Genomic DNA, 27,597 nt, shown 5'->3' on the forward strand with positions numbered 1-27,597 from the left:
AATAAAGGCTATTTTCACGGGACAGAAGCAGAACACCATTACCGTGTTCTGTTTCATGTCAGGCTTCAGTGTGAGGAACCCCAGGCCTTGATATGATTATTGCTGTTCTCTAAGCTGAGCACTTCCTGTGCAGAGGTGGCCATCTGTCTGCAGAGACGGTCAATGGGAGGTACAGTCCGTTTTAGGCTGGGCCACATAACTCAGCTCCTGCCAGACTCCAGAGTTTCTGATCAAGGAACCCTCCCCGAGGAACAGTGTGGGGCTGAGGAGATGCCCTTTGCCCGGGACGGTTATTTCAGCCCTATTCATCTTAAACCCTGGCCCTTCCCTGACTTCCCAGCTGAATTTGGATCACACGGAGCCCTGAATCTCCTTCGTAGCATTTATAAAATCGTGCTCACGTAATACATCTGTGCCCACCTATATACCCACTGTTGCGTTCTAGACCTCATTTCCGTGAAGGCAAGGAATCTTTCGCGCTCATGTCCTGTCCAGCACCTGCCACCCATCCTGGCACGAAGTCAGTGCTCAGATAATCTCTGTGAAACAAAACAGGGAAGTCAGGGGACCTGGATTCGTTCATCAGATATTAACGGAGCACCTGCAATGTGCTAGGCACTGTGCTAAATACCACGTGACCCAGCAGTTCTACTCTAGGAAGCTGTTAAAACATGTAAAACGAAAACAGAAGCTCAGCTCTTGCTCCTTCCCAGCTGAGTGATCTTGGACAGTGAGCTTCACCTTCCCGAGCCTCAGTTTGTTTATCCGATGTAAAATGGGGATGTGGTAATGGAACCTCCGCATAGGCATACAGGAAAGAGTCTGTGCGAAATGCAGGTAAAGCCTTTAGGGGGGAGGCTGGAACCCGGAGGCTGTCGGTGTCAAGTTACACAGCTCCAAAGGAACTGGGGCCACAGCTCCTCCTTGCTGGTGTCCGGTGGTAGTTGGAGAGTTGCTTTGTTTATTGGGCGCCGTAGGGCATTCACCATTAACTGTGAATATTCTCTGAACATCTTGCAGATGTGAGCAAAACCCAGTCGCTGTCCAGTTCAGCACCTCTCGGGGAGACAGGAGAAAACAGACCATTGTCACCCTAGGTGATGGGCATGATGTGGGAGTCTGGGGAAGGGCCTCCTGGCTGAGACTCGCATGCAAGGGGCTCCATAGAGGCTGCTACTCTGAAAACCCTCGTGTACTTGGCTGCCCTCCGAGGACGTTCACTCCATGGGCCCTGGCAAGGCTGACTCTGGTGCAGACCAGTGCAGGAAGGTCCCTTAGAGAGCTTCTCTTCCAACTTCCTCGTGTTGCAGCTAGGGAAACTGAGGCCCAGAGAGGAGAAGGGACTGATTCTGTACAGTTGGTGGAAGTGGGATTTGAAGTCTGACCTTGAAGCCTGTGTTGGTTCGGGTCCTCCCAAGATGCAGGTGCGGACAGAGTTAGACATGCGAGAGAGCTGTAATGTGAGAGGCATCTGTGCAGGATGAAAGGGAAGAGCAGAGGAGGCGGGCAGGACATTCAGACCATGAAGCTGGTCTGATCCCTGTGAACAGGGAGGGGAAAGAAGGAAGGAGAGGAAGAGTCTCAGATGCTGCAGTTCTTAGAATGTTCAGCCAGATCCATTGGGAGTCCCTGGGCTAAAGTTAACCCTTATTCTGGAGTACCCCTATCCTGCAGGAGTAGGCCCACACTAGCACCCCCATGTGCTCAGTCCTGGCTGAGAGCAGCCCAAGGGAAGTGTGGCCTTGGTTCAAACGTGTTGGTGGATCCAGGGGGCAGCTTCTGAAGCTGTTGGTCAGCTCTGCCCCCCCACAGCAAGATCTGAAGGACACCTGCTCAGTGTATTCCCCTGACCACACAAAACCCCGGTTCCTGTGAGCCCCACCTCCATGGTCATCTAAGGGGGAAAGTGATCTGTTGCAGGACAGCTGTAGGCTTTGAGCTCGAAAGGGAAAACCTTAAGTATGTCAGCACAGGGATCATTAACCCAGTTCTTTTTTAACATATTAGCACTCTGTTGAGCTCTTCAAATACATGATTCCACTTAATCATCACAGAAGCACTCTTCAGTGGGTAATTATTATCACCCCCATTTTACAGAGGAGGAAACTCAGACTCAATAGAAGCCCTCAAGTCACACTGCTGGGAACTGTAGGATCAAAGCTTTGAATGGCTATTCTAACCATATGGACGCATGGTGGCCTGGCATTGGGGTCTGAGTCAAGACTCTAGATACCAGTGACAGGGAACCAAACTCAGGTTGACTTAAGCATTAGCTCCCACGAACTGAAAAGTTCTGGGGTTGTGGCTTCAGGCATGGCTGGATCCAGGGACACAAACAATAAGGACCTGAACTCTTCCCATCTCTTGGTTCTGCTTTCCTGTGGACACCATTGCCAGGCAGCCTTTTTCTTGCCATGCCCCCCCATTTCCAGACTTCTGTCATCTTTGCCTCTACTCTCCTAGCAGAAAGGAGCATCCTTTCCCCAGTTTATTCTAACATGACTCCAACAGTTGAGCCTCATTGGTTCTGCTTGGGTCACGGGGCCATCCCTGAACCAATCACTGTGGCTGGAACAGTGGAATATGCCAGAGTCAGATGGCCATTCCTGGAATCCTGGCATAGAGGGTGGGTGGACTCAGCCTCAGCCACATGGACTGGGGGAAAGGGAGGAGAGTTCCTTAGAAAATTGGGGTGCTGGGACCAGAAGAAGGGGAGATAGATTCAGGGAAGCCTGGAATACAGATGTTAGGGACAGATGGGTCCTAGTGAGGAGGGTGCAGGAGCCCATGGGTGTGGTCTTCTGGTCTCCTGGGCCCTTTGCCACGATGAGGTGAGCAAGCATCCTGCGGACCTAACCATCCCTCCCCTTCTAGTGTCTACTGGGACTATGCCATGACCATCCGTCTAGAGGAGATTGTGTACCTGCACTGCCACCAGCAAGGTGGGGACCGTGGGGGGAGCACGGGGCTGGGGTGTTCCTCCTGGCTCCCCTGCCTGGCCCCACCTCCTTATTACCTGTGCAGCCTCAAATAAGTGACTTCTCGCTGAGCCTCGGTTTCCCCATCTGTAAAATGGAATCACAACAGCACCTACTCCTGGCGTTGTCGTGAACATCCTATGACGTATGATAAGAGCTCAGCATCAAACCCATGGTGTTAGCTGCTGACACGTATTGAGCTCCTGTGATGTGCCAAGCAGGGCTCTAAACAGCTTGGCACGAAGTCACACAGCCTGGAAGCTCCTGAGTTTGGACTTGAAATCAGGTCTTTGTCATTCCAAAGCCTATGCTCTGAAGATCTGGGATTAATGAATGGAGTTCTCCCTTAAAGCTCAGAGAAGATACATTTAGAACAAGCAGAAGGCCATCCTGCTGTAGAAAGGGATCCATGCCCCACCAAGGCACAAAACATTAAGCTTATTTAGTGAGACAGACCTGGGTTCAGATCCAGGCCCTACTGTGTAGCCCTGGGAAAATTACATAGCCTCTCTGAGCCTTGGTTCCATCATTTGTAAAATAGACAATAATAGATAAACCTCATAGGTCTATTCTGAGTATTCCAATAAGACACTGCCTTTAATGTGCTGTGCTTACATACAGTAAGTGCTCAATACGTGCCAGCAAGTCAGATACTGCCCTGAGTAGCGATAGGTCTGAAAGCCTCCATACAAAAATAGGTCAGGTTGATTCGTAGAGCGTGCTTGAGGGACATCGGATGTTTAGGGACATCATTTCCCTTTGGTGGGTGACTTCACGGGGGCCAACCATACTCTTCTGGACCGAGTCCTGTACTGCCCGGTCAGCGACCATGGCAGGGGGGATTTAATAGGCTCAGGGGAGGTAAAAACTGCCCCTGACCTTCTGCCCAGGCCTTTCCCAGAGTCTTGGAGCAGGTCCGTGGGTCTGGCTTGGCATGCCTGGGGGGATGTGTGTGCCGGGAGGGCCCCATCCCCATGCCTCATAGTGACTTCCTGCTGGGTCTTCTCTGGCTGGGTCATGGTGGCAGTGGACAGCGGTGGGACAGTGGTGCTGGTCAGCCAGGACGGGATCCAGAGGCCGCCCTTCCGCTTCCCCAAGGGAGGGCACCTCCTGCAGTTCCTCTCATGCCTGGAAAATGGGCTGCTCCCTCATGGGCAGCTGGACCCTCCACTCTGGTCTCAGCGGGGAAAGGTGAGTGATCGCAGGGGACCCAGGGAGGCTGGAGTGGGGGTCAGCCATGGGGAGTGTACATTTTTTTTTAAGAGAGAGAGAGGAGCGTGTGCACGTGCACAAGTGGGGTGGGGAAGGGGCAGGTGAGAGGGAGAATCCCCCCCAGCCTAGCGTGGAGCCCGAAACTCGGGGCTCAATCTCCCAACGCTGAGATCATGACCTGAGCCGAAATCAAGAGGCAGATGCTTAACTGACTGAGCCACCCAGGCGCCTGGGGAGTGGTCATCCTGGGAAGTGTGGATCCTTACATGGCTTTGTGAGCACATACATACCCCACTGAAACCCTCAGGCTGTGCAGACTGTGGGGACAGGTGTATCCCAAGGACTGTGCAATGGGACACGTTCTTTCAGGGCAAAGTATTTCCCAAACTGCGCAAGCGAAGCCCTCAGGGTTCCGCCGAGTCCACGTCTTCAGATAAGGAAGACGACGAGGCCACAGATTACGTGTTCAGGATCATCTACCCCGGCATGCAGTCTGAATTTGGTAAGCTGCCCCATCTCTGGGCCCCCTGGATCCACCGGTTAGCTGCTTAGGAAAATGATTCCAGGTGTCTGGGATTAGAAGACAAGTGGTCTGGACTCTGGGGCCAATGGGGGGGGGGCAGGGGGAGGACCTGAAACCCGGAAGTTAGTGTCTCGGTCCCCCCCAAATGAGAACCACGTGCTACTTGGCTTAATAAAGATGCACCTGACCAGGAGGTGGCCTGGGGTACTGGCCGTGGCCTCTGAAATCCTGGTCCAGAGAGGCAGGTCACTTCACCCTCTGTGTCTTGGTTTCCCCATCTGCAAAATGGGGATGTTCACAGCACCTGTGTCATAGGGCCCTTGTGGGGATTAAATGAGATAAGGCTCTTGGCACAGAACACGTACATTTTAGCCTCTATCACACTGTTGTTCTTTTACTTAGCTATATTGTCAGGATTTGATGAGCTAAAGAGCTGACCAACGTCAAGTCTGTAGCATAAAGTCCCGCACACAGTAGACCCTCAGTAAATGACCGTGAAAACTGCGGCGGGGAAGCAAAGCACTGGAGGCGGCACACGGGACGCTACGTGTACGTCCAGCACTTTGCACCGCAGCTGCCCTGGTGTAGATGCTTGGTTAACGCAGGCTGTTGCCGTCACGGTCGTCATTACCACGGAGTCATCGTGAGGGTTAAATGAGCTAATGTTTGCAAAGTTCTCCAAAAGAGGCCTGGCATTTATTAGGCACCGTATGGATGTCTGTTCAGCAATGCAATATTAAGCTGTAGGTTCCTTCTGTCCACCCCATTTTATTTAACCTTTGGCGGCCCTGTTGTTCCATTTGATGGATAACGGCTCTGAGCCTCCCCTTGCTTTAGTGACCACAGCCGGGCCCCAAGAGACTCTCTTGAAAGCAGATGTCCTCCTGGCAAGGGTGGGCTAACCGTGCCAGGCCAGTTCATGCTCCGGCTCTCATCCCCCGCTGAATTGGATCAGGGGTGCGGGGCAGGCTTGGCGGCTTGTAGAATGTCAGGCAGCATCCCGGGTCTCCCCCAGCTAACCGCCAAGTAGCAGATCTGCCCCCACCCTCGCCACCAAGTGGTGACAACCAGAAATGTCTCCAGGCGCTGCCAGGTGCCGTCTGGGAGCAAAATCGCCCTCGGTTGAGAAAAGCGCACATCCCTGCGTTCACCTCTGCCCCTGCAGTGTGGCCAAGTGACTTGCCCTCTCCAGACCTCATTTCCTTGTCTGTAGAATGGGGAGAACAGCACCTCCCCAGCCAGGATCCTATTCTGAGGAGTCAGTGTGATGATGTGTCAGTCACCTAATGTGAAATGCTTGACGGATGCTCAGTGAGTAATAGGTACCACGTGTGAAGTGCTACTGTGTGCCAAGCCCGCCTTTGTCTCTCCAAAGTTGTAACTAATTTAATCCTCACCACCGCCCTCCTAGGGAGGTGCCAGTGTCCTCACCAACCCCCGTTTTTCAGAAGAGAAGATCAAGGCACAGAAAGGTTAAGAAACTGGCCCAGAGTGGCACAGCTCATCCGCAGTGTGGTTGGAATTTAAACCCGGGTGCCCTGGCTCCAGAGACTGCCTCTCACAACCACTCCTGGCGGATTGTTTTGACCCGGATGTGGGGATATTGTGGTTTCACCCGCTTCATCCCCAAGCTCAGATTCAGCCCACATGGCAGTGGTGCCCCATCCATCCTTGGTTGATTTTTTTTAGGGGCCTGAGCCCCACAGAGCTTAACACAATCATGTATGGTTTTCATCTTTGAGAACAAGGGAGTCCTTTCTGAAGAAGTGTCTAAATCAGAAATGGGCAAACTCCTTCCTGTGGTCCAAATTTGGCCCACTGCCTATTTTTGTAAATAAAGTTTTATTGGAGTATAGCCACGCCCATTCCTATCCATATTGTGTATGGCTGCTTTCACACCATAGCAACGGAGTGGGATTGTTGTGACAGAGACCGTGTGGCCCACAAAGCCAAAAATATTTACTATCTGGCCCTTTATAGACAAAGTTTGCAGATGCCTGCTTTAAGTAATAAGAGAAGACTTTGGCCCTGTGGGGAGGGATGATGTGGCCATAAACGGTTCTAACCCCCCTCTCCGTGTCTTCTTGCCTCTCTCTTCACCACCTGGTCCTTGTGCACAGAGGCAGAGACAAGTTCTGAAATATGGAGACAGGTTCAGAGTCAGAGCAGGGCATTTTCAGACTCCTGCGTTGCTGGGACTGTGTACCATCTGGCGTGGTAGGCGTGAGCCGCGTGCGGCTCCCCAGCACTTGAAGTGCAGCGAGTTCGAATGGAGATGTGCATTAAGTGTAAAAGACACACTGCATTCTGAAGATTTTGGAACAACAACAGAAAAGAATGCAAAAACATCTCACCAGTAATTTTATGTTGACTCTATGTTAAAATGGTAACATTAGGGATACACTGGGTTAAACAGAATATATTGTTGAAATTGATTTCATCTGTTTCTTTCCCCCCTTTTAGTGTGGCTACTAGAAACTTCTAAATTAAGCATGTGGCTCAGGGTGGATTCCTATTGAACAGAGCTGGTCTAGGGCAGGGTTGACATATTGGACTGAATAATTGTGTGTTTGGCGGGGGGTGCCTTGTGCATTATAGGAAGGTAAGCAGCATCCCTGGCCTCTACCCACTGGATAGATGCCAGTTACATCTAGCAAATTCTCAGGTTATCATGACAAAAAAATGTCTCCAGACATCGCCAAATGTCCTTGAGGAGCCAGAATTGCCCCAGTTGAGAACTGCTGGTCTAGATAGAGCATGGATGATGTTGCGGGGATATCAGTCAGGAGAGTATGAATAAGGTCTTGGGGTCTGATGCCCTGGGTCGGAATCCCAGCTCCACTGTTTGTTCGCTGGATGGTGTTGGGCATGATGCTTACATCTGTGCTTCAGTTTCCAAATCTGTGAAAGGGGATAATAGTAGTACTTGCTCTCAGTAAATGATAGCAGAAAGAGAAAGGGGACCTTGGTCAGAAAGAGCTGTTAACGCCAAATACCACCTGCTGGGGCTGTGGGTGGTTAAGTACAGTTGTCATTCTGAGCCTCAGTTTCCCCTTTTGCAGAATGGGAGAAGAGGTGCATCCCCTACGGGGTAGGATGATAAAGCAATCCCATGCCTGCACAGCAGCCAGCACATAGTAGGGCGTTTTATAAGCATCAGGCATTCTTTCTTCCTCGAAGCCAACACAGTACATGGGCGCTGGGCAGAACTGGGCAGAGGAGAGGTAAAGCCCCGAGGAGTGGGTTCCTTGGCTGTTTCAGTGTTCTGCCCACCCCAGACATTTCATTTCACTGGTGCTTTTTGTTTTTTGTCTCAAGTTGTTCCTGACTCCCTGGGCAGCACTGCCCCCGACTCGGAGAGCCCCGCCTGGACGGTGGTTCCTGCCGGCCGGTCCGTGCTGGTGGTGGCCAGGGGCGGTCAGTGGGCGCGAGCCAGATGGGACGCCACCTTCCCCAGGCCGGACCTGAAGCTACAGCCCCCCAGTAACGTCTGGGCTCCTCCCACGCCTAGGGCTGGGTGCTGGCCCCCTCTGCCATGTTGTCATTTGAGTCTTGGTCCCCTGGGCGAGGGAAGTGGGAGACAAACGATACCCTCACGCTGTCCAGCCTCCACGTGGCAGGATGCAGCTTAGAGTGTTGTGGGATCTGTAAGGAAGGGGTCCACTGGTGATGCCGGTGGAGTGTGAGGGGCTGGGGCCAAGGCATACTGGCCGCACCTTGCTGAAACTGATCAGTGCTTCCCTGAGATTGGCGGAGAACTGGGGATGCTTTTCTAGAACATTTTACAGGGGCTCACTGGTCTTTCTTGGCCAGCTCATCAGTGAGTCAGCTTGGGGAGGAGCTTTCTGCATTATCCGTGGGTAGGGCTGCCCCTGTCAGCCCCTGAACTCTGATGACAAGTGGCCCTGGGTCCACAACTCCCCCCACCTTGCAGCCCGAGGGAACAGGCCAGGGATTGCCAGTCATCCTTGAGGGGGGATGGCCTATGGGGCAGATGTGCACCCTTCTCAATCTCCTAGGCCAGGGCTTGGCAACCTAGGGCCCACGGGCCGGAGCCAACTGCATTCAGTACTACCCATGAGCTAAGAACGGTTTTTACATTTTTTTTTTTTTCGTGATTGACAAAAATCCAAAGCAGAGTAATATTTGCAACCTGTGAAAAATGATATGAAACTCAGATTTCATTGTCCATAAATAAAGTTTTATTGGAACATAGCCGTGCTCACGTGTTTGCATCTTATGGATGGCTCTTTTGCATTCTGACGGCAAAGTGGAGTGGTTTATGATCACGGCCAAGTGGTTCACAAACCCTAAAATGTTTACTGCCTGGCCCGTGACTGTAAATGTTTACCGAGCCCTGTCCTGGAGAAAATAAAATTTTTGCACCTGTCTGGAACTGCCAAGAGGCTAGGAAGTTAACGGCAGAAATTGTGTAATGTGTGAGTCACCGTTGTGTTTGTCCTGCAGCTCTGCAGACGGGGTGGTTTCCATGGAGCTGGGAGAGAAGGCAGTGAGGGAAACTTTAAGTGCTGTATCCTGGGAGCCCGTGATCAGGAGTCACCAGTACGCGTGTTAGGAGATCGGTCATGCCCTCTTGGTTCTCGAACGTGCTGCTGTTATCAGGATTGTTTTTTGCTATACAGACTTAAGGCTGTATCTCCAGGAGGTTGGGGGTGGGATACAGGCATATGGCTTTTTAACAAGCGCCCCTCTCCCCGCCGCATGATTCTGGGTGGGAGTCGCCCACCTGCTTGAGACCCGTTGGTGGAAGAGCCATATGGCTCAGGATGATGGATGGTGCAGGTGGCCTCATCAGCAGGAACTCCATTGAGTCCCTTGCCCTTGGGTGCCCTGCCTCATGTGTTGAGTTAGGCTCCCTTCTGTCTCCCCACTAGAGACTCTCTCTCCCAGAGAGTCTATCTCTGGGGACTCAGGACCATCAACCTTCCCCAGAAGCCCCCAGCAGGCTCCTCTTCCTTCTTGTCAGCCTCCTGTGAGGACACTTGAATGACAACATGGTGAGGCTCAGCCTCCTGCTCTGGGACTGGGTCTCTTTCCTTGGCTCTTGTCTCTCTCTCTCTCTCTCTCTTTCCCCCCATGCCCCACTTCTTCCTCTCTCTTCAGCTGTCATCAGCTCTGCCTGTCTGCTGAGGGCCCCAGATCTTGGTGGTGGCTTTCACTGGATCAGGTGGGCTCAAAGGTCTGGGTCAGATAATGATTGGGGTCGCTGTCTCCGACTATCACATTCAGGGTCTTTCCCTGTCCCTGTGCTGGCCTAAGGGGCGAGCTGCTTGCTTTGGGATGAGGTTTCTGTGACCCACATAGGCTTAACCGGGGCTCTTGCTCCATCCCTCGTGTCCATCACAGTCCCCCAGGACCTGATGGATGTCTCCGTGAGCAACCTACCGCCCCTATGGCAACCCAGCCCCCGGAAGTCCTCCTGCTCATCCTGTTCACAGAGTGGCTTGGCCGATGGTGGCTCATCCAATGGGTGCAACCATGAGAGGTATGAGGGGCTTAATCTGTGGGCGGAGGGTATGGAAGGATTTGCCAAAGATTTATAGATGCCCATTTCTTGCCCAGCACTGAATTCAGAGGAGGAACATAAGCTATGGAATCATCGAGGTCTGGGTTAAATCCTAGCCTTGTGAAGTCCTAGCTATAGGAGCTTCCTTCCATGTATCAGTCAGGATAACCAAGGGTATGTTGCAGTAACAAACAGTCCTGAAATCTCAGTGGCTCAGTACAACAAAGGTTGATTCATCGTGCATTCTGTGTGTCTATCGTGGGTCGGCTGGGGGCTCTGCTTGCTCCACATTAAAGGGCCTGGCTGATGGAGCCACACCATCTCGAATATTCCCAGTCACAGTGAAAGAGGGAAAGGCAGCTCTGGGGCGCCTGCACGACAATGAAATGCTCCACCCTGAATGCAGCACATACTCTTTCTGCTCCCGCCTCATTGACCCCATCCACCACAGGCCATGAAGCGCAGTCCTATCATGCTCCTGGAAGGCAGAAACTAAAAATACTACTCACTGCCAACCACACGTGCCTCAGTTTGCTCCTCTGCCGAATGGGAATACAAATGCTTGCTTTGTATAGCTATTGTAAGGACAAATCAGATACTGGTTTAACATGGCCAGCAGGTGGGACCCAGCACCTGGCAATGCTCAGTAAGTGACGCTTCTTATTTTATTGGATAAAGTTCGATCCCCAGATCATCTCTTTCCTGGCCCATAGATCTCGTGTGTCTTCAGGGCTACTCAGTGCAATAATAGGACTTATCTTGTTTCTCAGCTGATGCCACGTGGCCTGGCTGGGGATAATGGAATCCCTTTTTCCATGCCGGGCCTCTGGCCCAGTGGGTGGTCCAGTCTTCAGCCATAGGAGCTTAAGGGGTGGGAGCTCACATCACATTTTTGCAGTCATCTAAGGCCTGCCTTTCAGCACGTGGTCCAGAAGCAGAATCTGCATTTAACAGGATCCTAAGATCATGTGCACACTTTTCAGTTTGAGAAGCACTCTTGTAACCAGAGAGTCTCTCATGTCTGTGTGCATCAGAATCACCGGGGGGAGGTGACACTGGTTCCGAGACAACTTCCTTAGGGGTCCTGATTGAGTAGGTCTGTGCGGGGCCCAGGAATCTGCACATTGGAGAAATTCCAAGTGATTCTTGGGCTGTGGTCCATGGGCCATTGAAAAACGCTGTTCTAACCTAGTATCCCCTCTCATGGCATCTGCTTACACACCTGTAGTGATGGGGAGCTCACCACCTTTCAAATGGCCAAGTCCACTGTGGGACAGCTGTGTTATGCTGTTCTTAGGTAAACTGAGCAAGCCTGAGCCCCACCAACCTGAGGGCACAATGAGGGTGATTTTAATGTTTAATGCCTCCATGTGTGTAACTGGAGTACTTTAGCCATGCCTCCCTCTTGTCTTTTTGAGATTTCCTGGGTGTCCCCAGGATGTCCTGAGAAAAAAATATGCAGATATTCCTCCACTCTGCTCTCTGCAAGGATGCAGAACACTCCCATCAGCAGTCCTTGATTTCCCCAACAGTGCTGGGGCCTTTCTCCCCTTTCCTCTTTCAGCCAAAACAGCGCCCCCCCCCCCCCAATTCCCACGCAAGAAGAAGCTCTGAGGCATCACCTACCTCGCAGTCAGCCAGACTCTGAGTCCCGGTTCGGCTCAGTTTGGTTTAGCTGGCTCACTTCGGAAGTCCGAACTCTTTGTGCAAGTGACAGAAACCCACTTCAGACTGGTTCAAATACAAAAGAAAATCTCGACAGAACTGAGGAGCCTAGAGGTGTGATGACTTCAGGCACTGTTGGCTCCAGACGCTCAGAACACAAATCTCTGTTTGTTCAGCTCTTGCCTCTGACTGCCACCGTGATACTTTCATTCTCGGGCAGGCCGTTCCTATGCAGGGGCAGAACTGGATCCCAGCAGCCGCCGCCCTACATCCCTCTGGCTTAGGACCTCGAGCAGAGAGAAGAGTGTGAATTTCCCTGGAGTTCCAACAAAATGAGTCTGGGGCTCATTCTCCTTGGCTCAGGTTGGATCACATGGCCACCTCTTACCCAGTGCCTGTGACTCTAACCTGAGTCCTGTACTGGGTCGAATCAGCCCCATCCAAACCGCAGAGAGCTGGGGAGAGAGTGACCCCAAAGCTGATAGGAGAAGTGGCGGTATGGGTAGAAACAGTAGTCCCCCCAGAGTCCCCTTGGCTGGCTGCTTTTAATCTGCCCCCTACAGGTAACGAGCTGAGTTCCTCCAGCAAATGTGGGCTCTGTATGGTCTTTTCTAAGTATCCTCTCTTCCTCCACCTGCAGGGCCCCGCTGAAGCTCCTCTGTGACAACATGAAGTACCAGATCCTTTCCAGAGCCTTCTATGGATGTGCGTATCGGCCTCATTTGCCATTGTGGTCTACGGGCATGTTTCTCGAATGCCTGTCGTATGGCCTCTGCATTGGGGGAAGGAGCCTGGCTCTGGCACGGGAACCTCCGCTCAGATGTGTCTAGTGTTAGTGAAGTTACGCGGACTTCTCGGAGCCTGAACTTCCTCAACCAGAGACTGGGCATAAATTTTATCTCTGGGCTCTCAGAGAGGACAGCCAACGACGGGGCTCCTCGGTAGCAGGGCTGTGGTTAGTCACCATTGCATCCTCGGTGCCCACCTAGGAGGGTTCGTTCTCAGAATTAAATGAGAAGCATGTATAAAGCCCCTGGCACCTGGCGTTACATGTCATGGGTGCTCAGTACAAGTTGGCTCCCCTCACCTATGTATGGGCAGAAGCAGAAGAGTAAGGAGAAGTTTCTCAGAGTCCATCGTCTCTCATGGTTCGTCTACCCCTCCGATTTGCCCCGCTTCATTCTTCCCCTCCCGCTACCTTCTTCTTCTTCTTCTTTTTTTTCTTAACATATAGTAAGGAGAAGTTAAAAATTAAAACTTAAATACAGGTATTCTGATTATTTCCATTTAACACATGGGGAAACTAAGGCACAAGGAGGCAGAGTAACTTGTCCAAGGTCACACAGCTCATACAGGACCGAGCTGGGACTCAAACCTACGCCTGCCTGACCCAAAGGCCGCTGCTGCTGCTGTTGTTTTTCACTCTGCTGTGTTGATTCTTAGCACGTTTTATTTTCCCCGCCTCCCAGCCTAGATGGGGGAGACGATATGTCAGGGATTCTAGAAAAGTGTTAATGTATCCTGCGTGGGCCTGCAGAATAGCAGTGCCAGCCATGTGCCCGAGCGACTGGAGAGACAGGGGGAGCGTGGGCTCCCAAGGTCAAGGTTTTTGCCTGTTATCACCCATCCCCGGTGCCTAATGCAGGGCCTGGCGTGGAGCAGGCCCTGGATGCGTATTTATGGGACCCAAATGGAAGAGCTTCCTAGAGGACGGGTTGGGGGTCGAGATGGATCTTCAACAGTGTTACCGCATTCAATGGCTCATCCCTGATGGTGGTTGAGAGCCCGGGTTCTGGCGCTATGCAGCTTGGGTTCAAATACCAACTCTGCACTTCCTAGCAGTGTGACCTGGGCAAGAGACAGAAGCAGTCTGTGCCTCAGTATCCCCATCTATAAGATGGAGAAGGTACCTGTTTTATATGGTTGTCATGAGAATTTAGTGAGTTAAGTATGTGAGCTCTGGGCAGCTCCCTGGCACGTAGTATGTGCTTGTGTAAGTGTTAGCCATCTCCTCCTCTTCTCCCTCTCCCTCCTCTCCCTCCTCCCCCTCCTTTTCCTCTTCTCCCTCATCCTCCTCATTGCTGGTAGGGGCCAGTCCTCGGGCTCCGGAAGGCCCAGGGTCCTCTCTAGGAGTTGATAAGGGAGAGCCAGAGGGAGGGGGCACAGAGCAGACACAGGCCAGCATTTGCTAAGTATCTCCGTGTACCAGGCACTGTGCCCTCCACGTGCCCAGCTGAAGGGCAGCAGGTTGGCAGGCATTCATTTAAGAATGCAGGGCCATCTTTGAAAGCAAACCAGGTGCATCTCCCAGGGCCTTCTTTATCCGGCTGCACTTTGAACACAAGTCGTCCACCTCTGCCATCCTCCGTCTCTCTTGGGATGGGTTGGAGGCACCCAGAGGCACAGTGAGCCTGTGGGGTCACTTACTGCCTCCTGCCCATGGATTAAATGCCTTGGCTTCTGGCAGAAGAGGTAATGTCACCCTGGCCCAGGCTGAGAAAGGTGATTGGACGTCCCCAGGCTCACACAACTATTAAGCGGTCAAGCCAGCAAGGGATTTTGCCCCTCGGAGCCCCATTCCTCGTCTGGAAGAGAGGGATGATGGGACTTTCTAGGTCATGAGGGTTCACGAGGATTGCAGGCAGGGCAGTGCTTTGAGATCCGTGAGACAAGGCAAGGTAGGTTGGATGGTGGATGATGGCTTCCCTCCCTCCCTCTCCAGGGCTTGCCTACTGCAGACACCTGTCCACCGTGAGGACCCACCTGTCAGCCCTGGTCAATCACATGATCGTGTCTCCGGACTCGCCCTGTGATGCTGGGCACGGGCTAACGGCCAGGATCTGGGAGCGGTACCTTCAGGACAGCACAGTAAGCCTTGGCCTGGCTCAGCCTGTGGTGGGGCAGAGCTGGGGGACCATCTGGTCATCTGAGCAATAGACCCACCTGCTTACGGGGACTCGAGGCTGTTATGACACCTTTGGGTTCTGCGTACACAACCCAAAGGCCCCTCCCTTCTTGAGAGTTCCAAGACCCACAGCCTGCTTCTGCCCATAGGGGTTGAGGATCAAGGAGGATGGAAAGTACCCATGATCGTCTAGAAGGAGTAAAAATGAATCAGTCACCAAGCATTTATTAAGCACCAGCTGTATGCTCAGTGCTGCAGGAGGTACTGTGAGTCCTCAGCAGGAAGGGACTTCACAGTGCAGTTGAACTACTTAGAATGACAAAAGTAGCTAAGTCAGAGGAGGCAGCTGGGACAAGAAAAGCCACCATCCTGCAGAACTCTCCCATCTGTGCCTCAGGCCTGAGAATCCTCCCGTTAGATATTCCACCTGGAGACAGATTTGTAAGATTTTCTTTTTTTTTTTTTTTATATATAAAGACTTTATTTATTTATTTGACAGAGAGAGGCAGTGAGAGAGGGAACACAAGCAGTGGGAGTGGGAGAGGGAGAAGCAGGCTTCCCGCGGAGCAGGGAGCCCGATGCGGGGCTCGATCCCAGGACCCCGGGACAATGACCCGAGCCGAAGGCAGACGCTTAACGACTGAGCCACCCAGGCACCCAGATTTTCTTATCAGAAGGCAAATGTCCCCACAAGGAAGATGTTTACATTTGAAAAAAGTGTCCTGGTCAAAGTGGGAAACAAGATGAGTCAACTTTTCTGTATCCTGCAGAACTTCCTAGAACCTTGCCTAGGCTGATATGCTTGTCACTCTCAAGAAACTGGGGGTGGCTGGGGGTGGGAGAGCATATGGAACAGTCCCTCAAATGTATGGGGCCACAAGGTACCTTTATTGGAAAAGTACCTCCCATGGCTGGTGTGGAAAGCAGAATCCATTTTGATAGACACCAGTCTAACCGCCACCAGGAGCAGGCATTCAGAAGAAATAACCTGATTCCTCCACGCGGGATGAACGCGGTGCCTTCCCACCCAGGCCCTGGGGAGGGCCAGGCTGGTAAGCACCTGGGTTGGCTTGGCTTCCCCACGCCGGGGAAAGGTGCTGTTGTGTGGATTAATTTGGGAACGCTGGGGGACTCTGGGAAAAACAAACTGTTTCCCAAACCTGGACAAACAGAAGGGTTAACTTTTTTTTTTTTTTTTTTTTTTTGCCAAAACTAGCTGTTTTTCTAAACGACAGGAGGAATGCCTACTGACTGTGACAACTCAAACAATGAAGAATGCAGGTGTATAGGACAAAAATTGTTCAGATACCTTCTTTCTGCCACAGAGCTCTCGTTTTGATCCCCTGAGTTAATGAACAGTGTCAGTTATGTAGAGACCCTGCCATATATTTTCTGTGCTTATACGTCCATAGATATGCCTACGTAGATACCTCTGTAATTCTTATTTTTTTCAATTATGTGTGTATTTTAAGCAACAACTTCATTTTATATCAAAGGCATCTTTCAGATCTCTAGGTGAAATACTGAATGCTAGCACCTTAACACCTGACAGATGAGTAGCCCATAATTTATTCAAATCTTCCCCTAATGATAGACAGTTGGGCTCTTTCTCTTTTTAAAAATTATTTCAAACAATGCTTCAGTCAACATCTTTATAAGCACATATCATTCTGACCAGTGCTTTTATTCAGGGGTAGATTCCTAGAAATTAAATTGCTATGCATTTAAAATTTAAATAGATATACGGACTTACTTTCTCAAAAAAAAAGTCATAGTGTTCATAATCCCCGGCAGCCTGGGAGAGTGCACATTTCCTGAGGAATTCAAAAAGATTTATAGACTTCTGGGCTCCACTCCAGCATTACTGATTTAGCATCTCTGGGAGTGGAGCCCAAGAATTTATATTTTTTGAAAGTTCCCCAAATGCTTCTAGTGATCTCCCCAATTTGGGAGGTACTAGTCTAGGGACAAGTTGGTTGAAAAAATAAATCAGTCAAAAATGAATATTTTTCGTCTAACACTTTTGCAACCCTTTCACAAACCGGCCATATTTTTACCTTTCTTGGTTGCATTGTTGTATTAGGGTGCACTGAGCCACAGTAACAAATAGTCCACACTTTTTCAGTTGCTTGACATCATGGGGTGTATTTCTTGCTTACTGAGGAGTCCTAGGTGGGCATTCCTGGTGAGTGGGCATCTGTCCTCCCTCCAGAGGTTCAGGGGTCTCGTGGCCCCACCATCCTCCAGAGCCGCATGGTCATCTGCCTCCAGGCAGCAGAGAGGAAATGGAGAGTCTGAAGGGAATACACCTGCTTCTTCAAAGCCCTGGCCAGAAAATGGCTTATATCACATCCTGTCACATCACACTGGCCGGTACCTTGTCACATGGCCACCCCTTACTGCAAGAGAGGCTGGGAAATGGAGTCCAGCTGTGGGCTCCAGGACCCAAGCAGGTGGATTTTTGATGAAGAGTTTACAGCCTCAGCCACAAATAGTTCTCTGATTTTTAAACAGCTTTGACAAAGCTGTCTGCAGAATACAAATTAAAATTTCCAACAAAGACAAAAGAGTGGCTGGTTTTGCCATTGTCGTCAGGTACATCTAAGATGAGCATTAAGATGTAAAATCAGTGGGACGCCTGGCTGGCTCAGTCAGTAGAGCATGCGACTCTTGATCTCAGGGTTGTGAGTTCGAGCCCCACATTGGGCATTGTACTTACTTTAAAAAATGTGAAATATGCTTGTAATTTTGGAATGTTAAGAGAGAGGAGGAAACAGAACCCCACTACCCTTCAGAGTAACTTTCTAGTAGTCATTGGTACTTCCCATACACATATACACACACACACACACACACGAACAGATAGAACCTGCTGGTCCCCCAGCGTGACTAATTATAACTGCAAAGCCTTTGCCTGAAAATTTTAAAAAGAGGGCAAATCTATTGGACAGTACAGCAAACAGTTGTTAAAGTCATCCTAGTGTGCACAGAAGTTATTAGTGCATGAAGAACCAGCTGGAAATGTTCATTTTGGATTGATTTGCTTTTAAACAATTTTCTTTGAGCTGAGTCAAGATTAATAACTTTGAGATAATGTTGCCATATCAACATAATGCACAAAACTGACTAAAAATTAAGTAGAAATGTTAACTCATTCTGTACTGACCTTTCGGGTTTTTTGCAAAAAATGGGTTCACACTAGATATGTTCCGCATTTTGGATTTTTCCCCACTTAACAATACACTTTGAACATCTTTTTGTGTAAGTGTTCATGGATGAACCTCCTGCCCTTTCTTCTCTTTGCTGGTATTCCCATCAGCGGGTAGTTGGGGATTTTCCCATATGATGCCAGGATGGATATCCCGGTACACACGGCTTTGCTTATTCACACCATGATCTCTAAAGGCCACGTCTGAGAAGTGGGACTGCCAGCTCACAGAGCCCTCCTTCTGGTTTTCTGTTGACCAAACCCTTTACTTCCTCCCACCTACCACAGAGTTACGAGGAGCAGGAGCTGCTACGCCTCGTCTACTATGGGGGCATCCAGCCGGAGATCCGCAAGGCCGTGTGGCCCTTCCTCCTGGGCCACTACCAGTTCGGGATGACAGAGACAGAGAGGAAGGAGGTTGGTTGCCCCTGATGGGCAGTGGGGTCTTTGGCAACAAAAGGAGCCAGGTACTGTGGGGCTGGGGGGTGCTCTGGTTTCATGCTGGACCAAGATGGGACAGGGGAACATGGGGGAGCCAGGAAGCTCTGGGGCAGGGCTGTCCAGTAGAAATACAATACAAGGCACAGATACCATTATTTAAAATTTTATTTTGGGACATAATTGTAGATTCACAGAGTTACAAGAAATAGTGCAGAAGAATCTCATGTATCCTTTATCCAATTTCTCCCAATGGTAGCATCTTAAAAAAGTATAATACAATATCACAACCAGGGCTTTGACATTTGTGTGTGTGTGTGTGTATGTGTGTGGGGGTGGTGTGTATCACCACCACAGTCAACATACTGAACATTTCCAGTGCTACCAGGGTCCTCCTGTTACCCTTTTTTAGCCACACCTCCCAGCCTAACACTTGGCAACCACCAGTCTATTCTTTATTCCTGCAATTTTGTCTTTTCGACAATGTTGTACAAATGGAATCATGTAGTATGTAACCTTTTGGGATTGACTTTTTCACTGAGCGTAATCCTCTGGCAGTCTGTCCTTTCCATGGCCAGGAGTTCTATGGTGTTCCATGGCCTGGGTGCATCCCAGTTTGACTATCCACCTGTCTTGGGCAGGTGGGCTGTTTCCCGGTTTGGGCTATTACAAAACGGCAGTGAACATTCGTGTTTTCATGGGAGCATAAGTCATCATTAAATGCTCAAGAGTACAATTGCTGAGACATACGGTATGCATGCTTAGTTTTGGAAGAAACTGTCAAGCTTTTGCAGCGGCTGAACAATTTCTGTTCCCACCAGCAATATCCGAGTGATCCACACCTGCATCCTCCCTGGAGTTTTGGTCTCATTGCTGTTTTTTTTTTTAATGTTAGCCACTCAGGCAGGTGTCAATGATGTTCCACTGTGGTTTTAATTGGCATTTCCCAAATGGCCAGTGATATTGAACATCTTTGCACACGCTTACTTGCCACCTGTCTTTCGTGAAGTGTCTGCTCATGTTGTTTCTCTAGCTGAATTGTTTGGGTTTTTACTGTTGGATTTGGGAGTTCTTTATATACTCTAGATATTCCTTCTCTGTTGGATAAATGGTTTGCAAATATTTTCTCCCAGTCTGTGTCTTGTCTTTTCATCCTCTTAGTGGGATCTTTTGCAGAACAAATTTCTAAATCTTTGGTGAGGTTCAGTTTATCAATGTTTCCTATATACATTGTGCTTTTTGTGTCGAGTCTAAGAATGTTTTGTGTCGAGTCTAAGTCTAAGAGTCTTTGGATCCCAAAGATTTTCTCCTGTGTTTCTTTTCTCAAAGTTTTATAGTTGTACATGTTACGTTTAAGTCTGTGATCCATTTTGAGTTCATTTTCGTATACGGTGAGTGCGTGTTACATTTAAGTCTGTGATCCGTTTTGAGTTCATTTTCCTATACAGTGAGTGGTTTAGGTCAACATTCATTTTTTGGCCTGTGATGTCCCGTGGCCCCAGCACCATTCGACAGAAAGGCTGTCCTTCCTCCAGTGAATTGTTTGCGCCCCTGTCAGCAATCAGTTGGGCATATTAGTGTGGATTCTCCATTCTGTTCCGTTGATCTGATACCACCCTGCAATGAGTCACCTTCAGCTGATATCTTAAATGTTCAGTTAATGTTTTAGTAGTCCTGTTTTGAAAAACGGAAAGAAACAGATGCCCACAAATACTTTTAAAAATGGTAAGTTCATGAGAAGTGGCAAAAAGTATAATAAAGAGGCCCTGCCGTACCCATCATTCGGCTTTCCCCAGTGGAAGCATCACCTAGAACAGTAGCCCATTACCGAGGGCCAGGACATTAACATTGGCACAATAGTGCTCTTACCTTAACTACAGACCTCACTAGGATTTCACCAGCTTCTGCATGAGCTCGTGTGTTCTTGTGTGTGTGTGCACCCGTGTGTGTGTGTGGGGGGGGTAGGTCTGCATCATTTCATCAAGGAGAAATTAATTTTACTAATATATTTTATTTAACCCAACATAGCCAATATATTACCATTTCAGCATGTAATCAATGTAAAAATTATTGAGAGACTCTACATTCTTTTATTCATACTAAGTTCTTTATTTATTTTTTTTAAATTTTTTTTATTCTTATGTTAATCCCCATACATTACATCTATTCATACTAAATTCTTAAAACCATGTCCACGTACCACTTGTGCTTTATATATTCGTCAGTAAGTTGACTCACTGTGTGTAGAGCTTATTTAAAAAGATAGTTGATATCCCTGCATTCAATGGAAAACTGACATGACTTGCCATAATAGAAGGAAACCATAAAAAAATAGGATATTACAAAAAGGTATAATTCCGTTCCACACAGATGCCGTAGCCTGCCTGAGGCCTGCTCCCTCACTGTCAGAAAGGGGGATTATGAAGTGTTATAGGAGGGGTTCAGGACACCATAGCACCAGACTGACCTTTCCCATAATCGGAAAAGTTAAAGGGGAGCTAGAAATAGAAATCACACTGTGATTCCGTGTGATAAGACCCCATGCCAGTGAACTGTCCAAAATCGTCTCGGGAAGAGCAGGAGGCCCCCGCCATGCTTCACCCCTTGCTTCCTGGGCTCCTGGCAAACAGGAACAGCGTTCTGGGGTGCCAGGCCCCGTGCTTGGGACCAGGGACCCAATGGTGCATTAGACAAGGTCCTTGCCAGTTTAGTGGGGGTTGTGCCGAGTCAGACGGAGGCAAACCCAGGGGCTGTAAGAGCACATAGGAAGTACCTCTGCCGGGCAGAAGGCTACCTGCTCGCTTTCCAGGCAAGAGGGGTGAGGAAGGGCCTCTAGGAAGAGGGGCCAGCAAGAGCAAAGCCCGAGGGGAGACTCGTGCATGATGTGGGGTATGTATGTGTATCTGTGTGGGTTTGTGTGGGGAGGGCGGGAAGTGCGTGGTTGGCATGGTGGCTGGAACATAAAGGACAGGAGGGTGGGGGTGACAGTGAGAGGTGGGGCTGGGGAGGAAACAAAGAGGAGGCTGCTGAGGGGTAAATGCATTGGGGGAGCAGGCTGGGACAAGCAGGCACCGGGAAGGAGGCTACTGGGGTCGTCCTGGTGCAGGGTCATGGAAACCTAGCCTAGAAAGGCAGTGGGAATGGGGAGGTGTGCTGGGACGAATCTTCTGGAGGTCAGTGGGTGGGAGGACAGGGTTTTGGTCAGGGTGGACCCTCAGCCTCTCTCTGGAAGCCCTGAATAGCTGAAGGATTCCCCACCCCTCCCAGCCCGGCCCGGGGCAGGCTCTCTGCCCTCTCTCTTCGTGCCCCTCCACACCCTTACTTAGATCAGCTCGTCTGCCCCCACTTGTGCCCAGAGGCCTGACAGATTCAGAGCCTCGGTTACCTGGGCTGTGTATCAGGAACAATGCAAGCTGCCCTGCAGTCTGCTGACATACCACAAGGAAAATGCTTGAAATCTGTAATCCTTCTGTAGGGCCATTGCAGGAGTAAAGGGGAGAGGTCAGTTTTGTTCACCTTTGTGTCCTCTGCTCCTGGCCCTGCGCCAGGCATGTGGGAGGCCCTCAGTAAATGTGTGGAGGGAGCGGATGGATGGATGGAGCGGGGCATCCTCCTCATCTTGTTTCCCCATGCCTAGTGTGGTACCTAGCACAGTGTGGGTACTTCCGAATTATGGGTAAATGAGTGAATGGGGAAGGAGAAAAGGTAGTAAGAAAGGAAAGAAACAGTCCTCTCCCTTCCGAACCCCCTAGGCTTAGTACGCTGCCTGCAGAGTAGAAGTTCCACAGATACTTGAATGTATGAATGAATGAATGAATGAATAGGAAGGAAGGGAGGGAGGGCGGGAATATGGGAAGAAAGAAGTAGCCTTGCACACGTTTGTGTATCCCCAGGGCCTAGCCAGTGCCCTGCACATAGTAGGTGTTCATTTAATATCCGTTGGATGTCCATGAATGATAGCTGGGTGTCTCTGGAGCTCAGGGTCCCAGGCCAGAGCTAGCATCCTCTTCTGGCTTGGGCTGGCTCTCCCCAGGGGTGACCTTGCCTCTGCCCTGGCAGGTGGACGAGCAGATTCACGCGTGCTACACACAGACAATGGCCGAGTGGCTGGGCTGTGAGGCAATCGTGCGGCAGAGGGAGCGGGAGTCCCACGCGGCTGCCTTGGCTAAATGCTCGTCAGGGGCCAGCCTGGACAGCCACCTGCACCGGATGATGCACCGGGACTCCACCATCAGCAATGAGGTGATGGGCGGCACCCATCCGGGAGCACGGGGGGCAGTAAAGGCTGGGATCTGTGCCGTTTATTGTAGGAATGGTGAGAGTTGGTGTCTGGAGCCATCACCCCTAGCGTTTGTCAAACCATGGAGTTTGACAGACCTGTGTTTGAATCCAGCCTCACCATTTCCTAGCTGTGAGGCCTCAAGCAAGCACCTTTACTTCTGGGCCTCAGTTTCCACATCTACAAAATGGGAGCAACCATTTGCGTAGGGGAGGTTTGTGTGCAGCTCACGTGAGATAATGCACACAAAGCGCCTAGCACAGAGCTAGACTTTCATGTATTCAGCAAATGCTCACTGAGTGCCTACCAGCATGCCAGGAATGTCCTGGAATGTCAGGAACGCTCCAGTGGCCAAGTCAGACCTCTCGGCTCTCACAGAGCCTCCAGTTCAGCAGCCCAAAGAAGGAGCTGAGAAGAAAGTTAATTCTCTTCCCCAGCGGTGTATACTCATCGGGTTGCCAGCAATCATGCTGCATAGCATAGCAGCAACCACCAAAAGTCAGCGGCTTCTAACAGTAAGCACTGAATGTATACGCATGGATCTGGCTCAGCCGAGCACCTCTGAGCGGGGCTGGCTGGGCTCATTCTTGCGCCCGCTGTCAGTGCCTGGTCAGCTAAAAGGTTTGTTGATCGTCGCTGGGCTCTCTCCCACGTCTGGGGTGACCGGCTTATGCTCCCCGTCTCATCCCCCAGCAGGCTGAGCTGGGCACATTTCTTGTAGTGAACGCAAATCATAAAGAGACAAAGCGGAAATACACACAAGGGCTGGTTAAACCCCTGCCCTGGCGAGGTTGCTAACATCCCCCTGGCCGAAGCAGGTCACAGGGCCCAGCCTTGCGAATGAGTAGGCAGGAGTTAGAAGTTATAGGGCAAAAGCATGCCGACAGAGAAGGGAATAACAAAAAATCAGGCCCTTAGTGCCAACCAGTCACTCGGAGTTGAACTTCTATATTAGCCAGAAGTCTCAAGTACAGGGCAGCTAAACGTAGGGTTTTCCAGTTGCAGGAGTGGGAGGTGGGGTCCTGTGGGTTCTGTGTGGCCCCTGAGTCTCCAGGGAACAGAGGGAGACCCTCCCCCCTCCCCCCCTCCCCGCCTTCTCGTTGTACAGATAGGAGGCTGAGGCCCTGATAGGACTTGCCCAAGTCAGGAATAGAGATGAGACCACACTTGCAGAATCCCTGCTTGAGCTGAGGGGCAGGGCCCCAGAGCTGGGATGCAATGCCTCACCCCTGCTTTCTCGGCCCCTTTTTCTATCAGTCCTCCCAGAGCTGCAGTTCCGGCCGACAGCATGTCCGCCTGCAGAGTGACTCCAGCAACAGCACCCAGGTGACCTTCCGGAGGCCCCGCGCCTTCCCCATCCTCCCCTTCCCCCCCATCCACCCCCTCCCTCCAACCTGGAGTAAAGGCACTGGACATCCATCATCTATAGGTCACTTATGGTCTATTTGTTTTAGCTTTTTATACTGGCATAAAAAATGGAGTTTTTAGTTGCACAAGTAATACATGAATCTCTTCTCCTTCTAAATAATTAAAATATTGCAGAGAAAGCTAAATTTGGCTTTGACCATTCCTAATCCCCACTTGCGCTCCCTAGAAATAGCATCATTAGCTGTGTGTCCTGTCACCCTGCTGATTGCCTATACAGACACAGAAGTATGTACACAGTATGTAAAGGATGTATTGCAATGTTTGATAATTTTTGAAAATTTCTACATAAATGCCATCGTATGTGTTGGCCCACAGCTTTCCATTTTATTCAATGAAATGTTAACTCATCTCACTGGATATTAAATAAAAAAGCAAAGCCCCCCAAATATGCACACTGTGTCACCTTTTGCATAAAAAGAGGAAATATTAATATTTATATTATTTCTATTTTCAAAAACAATGGATGAATAAGCCAGAAACAAATCAGAATGGTTACCTACAGGAGTCAGGGAAGGCCCTGCACAGGGAAAGAAGCTACATTTCCATGAATACCCCTTGTTTCCTGGTTCCGACTTTGGAGTTAGATACTTTTTTTTTTTTTTACATAATTTAAAACAATTGAATTTAGAAGAAATTTTTAAAAACCAAAAACGTGATTTTAACAGCAAATCAGATTGGTGACATAAACACACAGAGAAGAAATATTTCATGTCCCCCTGGAACATGGTCTTATCTCCTTAATAGGATATGATCTCAGGACACAAAGAACCACAGATAAATCTTTGAGATGTATCCTGGAGGCTTTTCCACAGTGGTTCATACATATCTAACTACTTTTGAAAATTGATCTGTAATAGCCAACCATGTGGATATAATACGCTGTTTTTAGCCTGTTCCTTATGTTTTTAACTAATTCTTTACTTAAAAGATCTACGTGCATATAATTTTGTGTGATGAAAGGTGGCTTCTTGCCGCTTGAATTCCCAAGTACTCCCTCCTCAGACAATTTCAATGCTTCTTTATTTCTGGATTATTCTATGCATTTTCATACAATAGGTCACTTTTTAATTTTTACAACGGGAGCAGATATTATACCTGGTTCCACCCCACCCCTTTTCCCAACTGTATAGTATTCCACGTGCATGTTCCATATTTGAACCCGTCCCCCGCTGATGGGGATTTAGGTTGCTGCTGGAAGCCGTGCCACAGTGGACATCCTCGTCTCTCTGTTTTTGTGCACCTCGCCTTCAGGTGTTTGAGTCTGTGGACGAAGTAGAGCAGGTAGAGGTGGAAGGCAGGTTGGAGGAGAAACAGCCCAAGATCCCCAATGGGAACCTGGTGAATGGCACCTGCTCCCCGGACTCTGGCCATCCCTCTTCCCACAACTTCTCCTCGGGCCTCTCGGAGCACTCAGAGCCCAGCCTGAGCACAGAAGACAGTGTCATGGACGCCCAGCGCAACGCCCCCCTGGCGCTCCGACCTGGGGACAGCAGCGCGGATGACGGGCAGAGCAGCGAGGCCACCACCTCCCGGGAGGAGGCCCCCCGCGAGGAGCTGGCTGTGCAGGACAGCCTGGAGAGCGACCTCCTCGCCAACGAGAGCATGGACGAGTTCATGTCCCTCACTGGCAGCATGGACGTGGCCCTGCCCGAGAAGGAGGGGGCTGCCATGGAGGGCTGGGGGGGCGGTGAGGTGGAGAAGCACAGCCAGGTGGACAGCGAGGACAACCTCTCAGAAGAGCCCGAGATGGAAAGTCTCTTCCCCGCCCTGGCTTCTCTGGCCGTGGTCACTTCTGCCAACAACGAGGCGTCCCCCGTGTCTTCCAGCGGTGTCACTTACTCTGTAAGCCACCAGGGTTCTCCTCCACTCGGTTCTCTCACCTAACAGCTGCGGGAGGGTTGGGCGTGTCCCACGAGCCTCAGTTTCCCAGCACGACCTCTGGTCTGTTACATTTTCCCCAGCACAGAGGCTGCCCTGGAGAAGCCCCTTTGGGAGGGAAGACAGTATCCTACCTCAAGATCACAGGCTGTGCAGTTCAAACCGTCCCAGGTTCAATCCCAGCTGAGGCATGTCTCTTTATCTCTCTGAGCCTCAGTTTCCCTATCAGTTGGGTACCTTCTCTCTTGAGCTCAGAATTAGTGAGTCCGGTCCTCCGTGCCTGACATGTGGTGAGCCCTCCCCGTCAACAGCAGCCTTGAGGATGAGCATCCTGGCGCACACTCAAGTCCAGCAACTTTTAAATACTCAAGTTTGCTTTCTTGCCAAAAAGTCCAAGCCAAAGGATGTCAGCTGAATGGGAGGTTTTCTGAGCCAGGTGTGGTGTTTCCATTTTCCTTTAAAGAACTTCTTTCTTTTTTTTTTTTTTTTTTAAAGATTTTATTTATTTTTGACAGAGAGAGAGAGCACAAGCAGGGGGAACAGCAGAGAGAGAGGGAGAAGCAGACTCCCCGCTGGAGCAGGGAGCCCAATGCGGGGCTCGATCACAGAACGCTGAGATCATGACCTGAGCCGAAGGCAGACGCTCAACCGTCTGAGCCACCCAGGCGCCCCTAAAGAACTTATTTCTAAGATATACTTGCCCATAGTTTATAGAGTCAAAACAAACCAGCCTAAATAGGGAACCAGAAGTGCCCCCCACCCACCGGCGTGGAGCTCTCCCAGAGGCAGTGGAGGTTACTTACTCTGCCCAAATTATCTGGTGTTTACCCTCTTGTCTGTAAATAACTTACTTGTATTGCTACTTCTTGATCTTTTTTTTTTTTTCCTTTTTCTTCAGTTCCAGACATTCCACACCCACACCCTCACCCCACGGGTGACACCTTCCCAGCCCTATCCATCCACTACAGTTATAATCATTTTAGTTATACATTATACTAGTATAACAACATAATGTATACACCATCTAGGAAGCTGTATTTATTTTTTCTTTCCTACCAAAAAAATTCTGTTTTCCCCAGATGCGTTTTCATTTCCTTGTCTCTGTTTTCCTTTCCTACGTTTGCCACATGTGGATCAGCAGTTCACCCCCCAGCCTCCAAACTCTGCCAATTTTCTGAATCTCTCCTGGAACGTTCAGACACATCAGCTTTTCTGTTCATTTTTAATGTCTCAAGAAGTTTCCCCAGTGGCCTTTCCCAGTCCACTGCTCCTGATAGATAGCTGTCATCTTAGATTTGTCTTCACCTTCATGTAGAAGTTACTCTTGCTTTTGGATTATCCACCTGCATACATTGTAAACCTGATTCAAAGCTGTTAATTATCCAGGGAGATATATTTTACACTTCACTTAGCACCTCTATTCACGACAGGCATCTGTCCTTGAGACCCCAAATGTTAGTTTTTCTTCCAGGCGTCCCTTACCAGGGATGGGGCTTTTGGGGGATCCCACCTTAATGTAGGAAAGTCTCTTAATAGATTCCTGACCTTAGGGGAGA

At 50.0% G+C, this 27,597-nt stretch overlaps 1 protein-coding gene across 2 annotated transcripts in view; it reads left to right on the plus strand.

Moving 5' to 3' along the window:
* Positions 1 to 27,597, plus strand: part of SGSM1 (small G protein signaling modulator 1) — an 87,258-nt gene that overhangs the window by 44,720 nt on the left and 14,941 nt on the right. The window contains exons 10-20 of one of the 2 annotated variants that reach the window (XM_035017238.1): positions 2,875 to 2,942; positions 4,006 to 4,169; positions 4,560 to 4,692; positions 8,032 to 8,196; positions 10,081 to 10,219; positions 12,546 to 12,610; positions 14,628 to 14,773; positions 18,307 to 18,435; positions 22,516 to 22,698; positions 23,993 to 24,061; positions 25,415 to 26,005. In XM_035017238.1, the coding sequence (XP_034873129.1) occupies positions 2,875 to 2,942; positions 4,006 to 4,169; positions 4,560 to 4,692; positions 8,032 to 8,196; positions 10,081 to 10,219; positions 12,546 to 12,610; positions 14,628 to 14,773; positions 18,307 to 18,435; positions 22,516 to 22,698; positions 23,993 to 24,061; positions 25,415 to 26,005 (1,852 nt within the window). The remainder of the gene's footprint in view (positions 1 to 2,874; positions 2,943 to 4,005; positions 4,170 to 4,559; positions 4,693 to 8,031; positions 8,197 to 10,080; positions 10,220 to 12,545; positions 12,611 to 14,627; positions 14,774 to 18,306; positions 18,436 to 22,515; positions 22,699 to 23,992; positions 24,062 to 25,414; positions 26,006 to 27,597) is intronic. The other variant, XM_035017239.1, reaches the window with a different exon arrangement.

Source organism: Mirounga leonina, unplaced genomic scaffold (genome assembly GCF_011800145.1).
Source record: "Mirounga leonina isolate KUSES-001 unplaced genomic scaffold, KU_Mleo_1.0 Mir_171, whole genome shotgun sequence".
In the NCBI taxonomy this organism is placed as follows: Eukaryota; Metazoa; Chordata; class Mammalia; order Carnivora; family Phocidae; genus Mirounga; species Mirounga leonina.